The 7,970-nt window shown below is 42.8% G+C and overlaps 1 protein-coding gene across 2 annotated transcripts in view; it reads left to right on the forward strand.

The window, feature by feature from the left end:
* Positions 1–1,878: 1,878 nt before the first annotated feature.
* LOC119409242 (protein rapunzel) overlaps positions 1,879–7,970 on the forward strand; it is a 12,872-nt gene continuing 6,780 nt past the window's right edge. The window contains exons 1-4 of one of the 2 annotated variants that reach the window (XM_037676091.1): positions 1,879–1,945; positions 5,564–5,605; positions 6,222–6,344; positions 6,583–6,672. Coding sequence is in view for 1 of the 2 variants with exons in the window: in XM_037676090.1 (XP_037532018.1) it covers positions 3,302–4,483 (1,182 nt within the window). In the remaining variant the exon portion in view is untranslated. Of the gene's footprint in view, positions 1,946–3,244; positions 5,218–5,563; positions 5,606–6,221; positions 6,345–6,582; positions 6,673–7,970 lie in introns of those variants that run through there. The other variant, XM_037676090.1, reaches the window with a different exon arrangement.

Raw genomic sequence — 7,970 nt, forward strand, 5'->3', positions numbered from 1 at the left:
TTTAAAAAGTATAAAAGTTACAAAAACTAATAGTAAAAAGCTCATAAACATTTTTGATAAATGGTTAAATTAGGACAAACCGTGGAGGTTTGGTTGCAGAACAGAATAGAGAAGAAACTATAAACTTTAAACCAAAAGTTTTTATTCTAAACCTGCCTCTTTAATCCGCAGAGTGAATGCAGACTCCTGCCTCCCTTCCCTCAGCTGGCGACCATTATCTCAAATATTTCAGCCACCTGGTGAGCCTCAAACCACAACCAACAAAAGCTAAAACTTTCCAACAACCTCGGCGTTCCTTTGATGTTGGAAGCAGAACGAGTTTAATGAGCTGCATTGTTTCGTCACAATAAAGCTCCAGATATTAGAACGCTGTTTGTGCTCTCTGAACATTTTCTTTTCTCTCCTTTAAAGTAAACACTATCACAGCTCAACGGCCTCAGAAAACAAGCGAGGTCGTCCAGCTTGGTGACGTCACGCTCGGGCCTCTCCTTCTGCAGCATCGCACCCTGAGGAAGCTGCGTTCAGCTGCTGGAGCCAACACTGAGCTCTGACTGCAGGAACGAGGCGACGTGCTCAGCTGACCAGCTGCAATTAGCTTCAGACAGCATGTCCTCCTCTTCCCGTTCATGCTGCATCAAAGGACGTGGTCTGACGGTAACCTCAGAGGCCGTGATCGAGCTGCAGCCGTCACGGTGTGTTTGCAGAAACACAGACTGTCATTCAGCGCCTGATTGACCTGCAGGGCAGCCGCCATAAACATTCTGCAAGATTCAGCTCAAAGTATCTCTGAGTTCTTATTAAATGGCTGTAAATCCTGCAGAGCTGCTTTTGAGTTGTTTTTGTTTTGTAATGTGCTAACTAGGAAAATCTGATGCAAAACTTGACTCTTAGCACATTATTTTATCATCAAGATAAAGGTCTGGATGGTAAACCTGAAGATTTTTCTTGTGAAATCGAAAGTTTGGTTTAAACTTTAGAGTTTCGAGTGAGAATCAAACAACTTGTTTGCAAAATTTGGAAAAAGCTGCTGCCTTGAGCGGCCTCCTGACTCCAATTCTCAGTCAACCAGAAAAAAAAAAATGCAACTGGACTCGAACTACTTAAAGGACATGTGAGGGAGAGTGATTTGCACGTGAGTTCATCTTAAAGGAAGCAAACTGAACCGCTCACTGAAGTTTAAAACATTAAAACTTTGAATTATTTTAAATATTTTACCAGACATACTCAGCTACTCAAATCAGTCCTCAGTACTTTGTAACACAGAACAAGGAACAAGAACCCAGCAGGGTTCTCGTGGCTCGTTGAATTTTAAATCAAGAACCAAACGGGATTAAAAACAAAACTTTTAGATTTTTCTAGATTAAACTGCAAAAAAAACAACAGCGCTTGCTGAGAGTCTCTTTATTGTTTGTGCCTCTTATCTGTGTGTTTTCATCCTGTAATTCAAATTTCAAGCGTGCACGGTCGCACAGAAGTTGGAGGAGCCAGAGAGGTAACCATGGCAACCAGTTTCAGCCACAACAAGAGGCTTTTTGTCCTGACGGACCGCTTTGCTGTGACTGGTCTCCATTTTCCTCCCCGTCTCCCTCATTTTGTCTATCACACAGACACACACACTGTCTTTATATATATATATATATATATATATAAGTTTTCCAAGGGTGCACAGTGTCCGTGCACAGGGGAGTGTTTACAGGATGTTATCTGTGTCTGTGCCGGCCTCTCATCTCTCCAGAGTGGGGTTCGTTGGAATGCTGGAACGGGATGGAGGAGGAATTTCTGAAAAGGGGGAGTGACGAGAGACAAACAGAGAGAAAGGGTGAGAGAGAGAGAGAGAAGGAGGGAGAGTATAAATACATCCCAGGGAGGCTGGTGCTCACAGGCGCAGATAACTGGACGGCAGAATAACTGGACTGCAGCCCATCAGAGCACTTAACTAAAACAAGTAAGTTGTTTTTTTTAATATGTACATATATATTACTGCTTCAGCATCATTTAAAAAAAAACTCAAGAAAGAAAAAAGAAAGGAAAAAGAACGAAATAAAGAAAGACTAATAATAATTCATATAGAATTTAAAGGTAATAATAAATAATATATTAGCTTTGTTTAAGTGCAGTCCTGGGGTGGGGGGGATGTGGTTTTCTGTGGGACTTCTGTGGTCTTCCCTAAAGCTCTGTAAGCTCATGCATGTCACTCTGACCACTTCATCAAGTGGAACTCCCCTTTTCTCTTCTAGAAATATAAAGAAGAACCTTTTTTTATTTTGGTCGTTTGTTCCACAAAAGCATTTATTTGTATTTATAGACCTAATCTACTTCCTGTTTTGTTAGAATGGAATTCAAATCTGTCACGTCAAATTTCAAATGTTGCACTTTTTGGTTGTTGTTCCATCAGCTGGTCAACGTTTGTTAAAGGAATACTGATGACGAGGTTTAAGTTAAAGACCTGAGTGTTAGAAACAGGATGTAAAATGACACCACCGGTCTCGTCTCTGCAGCATTAATTGGTGAGCTGGTTTTGTTCTTACGTAAACTTGCATCTTTATTTTTGTACTTTATGGTTGAACTTAAAAAATAAAATAAACGAGATATTTAGAAGAGTTTGAGTTGAGGTTGTCATGACGTTGTGTTTCTGAACAAGTGTAGTGGTGAAGATTTTCTCCTCAGACTTGGGTGTGTCTTTTTCTGAGCAACATATGGGCTCCAGCTAAGTTAGGTCATCCCTCTGGAGTATTTTATATAAAAAGCCCATCATCATCATCATCATTGGTGTAAAATCTGCTTTTTGCTCGTGTTGTGAACATCTGTGTTTGCTTTAGGTCTTGGCTATTGTTAAAGGACATCCCAAAGGGCCCGAGCTGCAACGTTGTGCAATAATTCACATTATAATTCATAAGTAAACAGGACACGTTTGATATTTGTTCTGCGTTTCTGTCCTCAGTGCCTGGTTTGTTTACCTTTCTGAGCTTTTTGTAGTATTTGCCACTGCCACCAAGGTTTAAAAGGGAGTCCCTGTCATTAACCGAGGGCGCGGCATGAAACTGGATGCCAGCATGTGCTAACACGACCAACCGTTTCGTTCATCGTAGGGGATGTTTGCAGGAAAAAAAAGTCCTATTGTGGGAAAAAGGCTTAGAATCAGCTGATTAGATCAAAAACAGAGCTATGTTTCTTTTCTGAAATTTAAATAACTCATCATGAACTTTACTATAGTTTTTTTCTTCATGTTTCTTTCTCCTTTCAGGCCCCAACAAAGTCTCTGGAAATCAGATTAGATTTTGTTACAGAGACAAACTTAAAGATGACTGATGTGGTAGAATGGCTCGTACAAAACAGGGACAAGATCGAGAAAGGAGTGGAGATCATGGCCCAAGCCTCCAGCGTGCTGGCGTCCACCGTTGGCCAGCTTCACCCAGTCCTGGAGGCCGTGTTCCAGGCCTCTGCCATACTGCTGAAGGACCCGAACAGCGGCGAGGCCTCCTACCTGACGCAGCAGTTAACCAAAGTGAACGATCAGCTCTCGGTAATCCAAAATGAGATTGGCCAAATCGAGCTGGAGATGATGACGGCTTCGATGAACAAGCAGAACTTTGACTGGGAGGTTCACATACTCAGTCAGTTCGAGAAGTTCCAGGACTTTGTCAAAGCCAAGCAAGAATACAAGGCGAAGAAGAAGGAGAAGTTCATCACTCATTACGAAATCACGGGCCGTGACTTGAATGTAGAAGCCCTCTACAACGCCGTCATGGAGGAGAGCGCCACGCAAAAGTCGATTCTGGAAACGGTACTCGTCACCCAGGAGAAGAGCAGAAGGCCGGTGGAGGATTTTTGCGCTCGGCTGAAGAAGCTCTTTGTGGTCGGCATCATATCCATCATGGCCCACTCCGCATTCAAGGAGGAAACCGTGGACGCGGAGATAGTGAAGAAGTGGAAAGGCCGAATGGAAAAAGTGGAGGACAAAATGAAAGCAGCCGTGGACGACTGCATAGAGAACTTTGCTGAACAAGCCAAGGTGGACTTGAGCAAGAAGCTCGATGAGAACACCGGCCCCATCGATCCCGATTTCACCAAATCGCTGCTGGAGACGCTCACAAAGAAATACGACTGGGTGAGCTGGTCCATCCGTGCCTTCAAACACAGGGAGCGCATTTTCTTCTTCAACTGGTTGGCAGGGAAGAAGTACCACGGAAGCAAAGGCAACAACTGGTTCGATTTTCTGACCAAGAACAAGGTTAAAGTGGTGGTCTCGTTCTGCACCGAGCCCAAGCCCATCGACAAGAGTCGGATCCAGGAGCTGATCGAGCAGACAAAGCTGAACAGAAACATGATGTCGGTGGCGCTGGCTCTGCACGACGCCTTCCCCGACTACCTAATCCACGCTGTGAGCCACTACAAAACGGTGCAGGAGGCCAACAACTTCCCTGTGGAATGCCTCTACTTCACCAGATACAAAGGAGCCTATCTGTGTTTCCATTCTCAGTAGACAAATTCGCGAATCATTTACGGTTATATTCTTATATCGCTTCTGTGGATGTATAATCTGGGTTCTGTTGTGAGGTATTTTTCTCACAACTTTTTTTTTTTTAATTCTTCTTCCTGCCGTTGATGCAGCAACTTTAAAGTTTTAGAAATTTCAAGTCACACTTTTCCCTCGCCGTCCTTGTCTTCATGTTATTAGAACGATGTCTGAATAATAAACAGGTTGGGAGATCCAAGTCATGTCTTTGTCTGGTTAAATTAAATGTCAGTCTTGTTAAATTGTGTGTGGTAGCTGTTTAAACATGTCAAGCACTAGGACCATGAGGCGCATCATTCAGTGTTCCCTGCTCTCCTGCACCTCTGCAGGTACATGGTAACAGGAAGTCCCTGTCACAAAAAAAACAACAGATTTAATGTTGACTTCACATGGTGGTTTGTCCAGTTTAAAGCCGGGACATTAAGTATGAGCCCTTCATTAATCTGCTTGAGTTGAGAAGAAAAGAGTCAATCAAACTTTAGGATGGTAAAAAAAAAAAAAAAAAAAAAAAGACAGTCCTGTTCACCGAGTCCCACCTCTGCCCTCCACAAGTTTTTCAGTCTCTGTGTTCGTCAGTGTGAGCAACATGTAAACAATATTTAAATAAATAAAAAAACATACACAAAGGAGTTTCACTCTAATGTCCTGCCATTTAAACTCCTCTAGTTTTCACAGCTACAGAGTTTGCAAGAATTTATTTTACCCACGCAAGTTTTGTTTTTTGTGTGTGAGCAATTTTAAGGTGAAACATTAGCAGCTATTTGGACAAACGCTGTTGTTCGAACTGAATACAATTATTGATCCAGCAACTTTTTAACATTAAGCAAAAATTATTACAAAGCTGAATTGCTTCACAGGCGTTACAGTATTTTGTGTCCGGGTGCAGGAAATCCTAAGATTTTATACATAAAACCCTCTAAACCGCAGCCTGGTGTTTTATACATTGAGATCTTTTAAAGGTCTGGCCCATTCCTTCAGTTTTAAATTCACCTCAGAGCTTCTGGTTTTTAAGAAACAATGAACTGATAGAGATTTTCCTTTTTTCAGGGAATAAACTGCATTGGTCCTTTGATCAAAACTCCAGGACAGGTGAGCCTCAGCCAAGACTGTTTATTATTATTATTATTATTATTATTATTATTAGTGAATATTAGAGAAAATCAACTAAATATATTTTAAGAATTGACTAAACCTGATGGTGTAGGAAGTCATTCATATGCTTCAGGTCCTGAACAAAAACCATTCTGCTGTATTTGATGTACTATGTTGCTGCGGGGCAGAACTGTGTATTCAGCTACGCTCATTAGCATCTATATTTTTCAAATTAATTTGTAATAAACAACAAAGGATGGAAGTTTGAGTGTAAAAGGATCATTCAGGAATTCAGAATTGGGCTTTTATGGTAAAGCTATAGAAGTCACATCTTCCCGGCTGTAGTCAGAGTGAGTTTAAAACTCTTCTCAATTTAGTTTTCTGTGAATTCTCGAGCAGCAGAGGTTTGACAACTGCGTGGGAGTATGACAGAAAAACATTCAATGCTGCAGCCCTGACTGAAAAACCATGCTGATAAATCACAATTATTAAAATAATAATAATCAAAGCTGCCTATCTTCATGTGAAAAGTGTTAAATCATAAACATGGGGAAGGTGCCGGGGGTTATGAACCAGATACAGTTGTAAAATCTGTGCACGTATGAATTTTCAGAAGCTGCTAACGGCACGGCCGCTCGGCTCTGTGGTCACAAACAGAAACAGAACAAAGTGTTTCTGAGCAGTTTGGAGTTGCTGACTCGTCTCCAGCTTTCTGTGGGATTCATCTTGAGCTGAGGTAAAAACAGAGACATGGTTTCCACTCTTGGATGACAGAGGGCCTAAAGGCTGGAGGATTTATTATTATTTATATCCTGCACTCTTTATGCTGAGGTATCAATTCTTAATCAATTCCCCTGCTTTAAACGGCCGGAACATCCCTTTAAGTTAATAATAATAATAATAATGTTTATCAGAGAAACAGCATCATTCTGCTCACATCCTGTTTCTTACCACCCACACCTCTTATTAATCAGCTGAGGCTGGCCCTCTGACGCGATCACGTGACCACCAGGAAGACAAACGCGCACGCTCACGTTCACACTCCTTCCTCCAAACTTTACAAGGTGAGTCCGTTTTTGGTCCAGTCTTTTAATGTGGACACGCGCGCATGAAATATAAGCGCGTGATTATCGATATTTACTGATCGAGCAGGAAATAATCGATTCCTGTGCGCGCCTTTGTTCTTCTCGCTGGTTCCGATTCTCCTCCGGTCCGGAGAGAAAGACGCGCATGTTCCGTTCAAATCCACATTTCGTGAACGTTTTCCGTGTTTTGTGGTAAAACGAGAGATTGGAGCTGAAAGTTTCTCAGCTTTTGAAGTTCTGAACTTTTCTGGGCGTTGGTTCCAGCTCTGCTGACTCTTTAACTCCAGGAAGTGTCTGTCTGCCTGTCTGTCTGCCTGCCTGTCTGTCTGCCTGTGGGGGAACCTGTTGTGGTTTGTTTGGTTCTGGATGGGAAATGATCCAGTTAGGCCTCGTTTCACGGACTGATCGATGAGTTTTACATTAAGAGGACGCATTAACAGAACAAGTGAAACTTCATCCATCAGGCCTGCTGCTGACGTCACCGCAGCTCAGCTGATGTTTGTGTGTGTGTGGTCACGTGTCTGTTAACAAAATATCCACTGGACTGCTGATTCAAGATGGCTGCCTCCATCAGCCGACTTAAAAACATCAACACGGCTGTAAGTCATCAGTTTTGCAGATGCTGAGTTCACATTTGGTGTGGTAGTAGCTGAGCCTTCTGCCTGCGTCTTGTTTAAAATCTCTAACTATGTGAACTCAACACGGTCTGTTAGCAAAATATTGTATGAACAGAAGGATGGATTTTAATGAATCGGGAAATAATCAGGGCGGCATGGTGGCTCTGTTGGTAGAGCTGTTACTTCTCAGCAAGAAGGTTGCCGGTTCAAATCCCAGCCCGGGACCTTTCTAGGTGGAGTTTGCATTTTCTCTCCTGGCTGCTTGGGTTTTCTCCGGGTTCTCCAGTTTCCTCCCACAGACTAAAACATGCATGTTAGTCAGATTGATAACAATAAATTGTCTCTAGGTGAGAGAGAGAGAGTGTGAATGGTTGTTTTGTCACTGTGATGGACTGGAGACCTGTCCAGGTGTTCTTGTGATGGACTGGAGACCTGTCCAGGTGTTCCTGTGATGGACTGGAGACATGTCCAGGTGTTCCTGTGAGGGACTGGAGACCTGTCCAGGCGTTCCTGTGATGGACTGGAGACCTGTCCAGGTGTTCCTGTGATGGACTGGAGACCTGTCCAGGTGTTCCTGTGATGGACTGGAGACCTGTCCAGGTGTTCCTGTGAGGGACTGGAGACCTGTCCAGGTGTTCCTGTGATGGACTGGAGACCTGT

The sequence above is a fragment of the Nematolebias whitei genome, chromosome 5 (assembly GCF_014905685.2).
Source record: "Nematolebias whitei isolate Nwh7 chromosome 5, NemWhi1, whole genome shotgun sequence".
Lineage (NCBI taxonomy): Eukaryota > Metazoa > Chordata > Actinopteri > Cyprinodontiformes > Rivulidae > Nematolebias > Nematolebias whitei.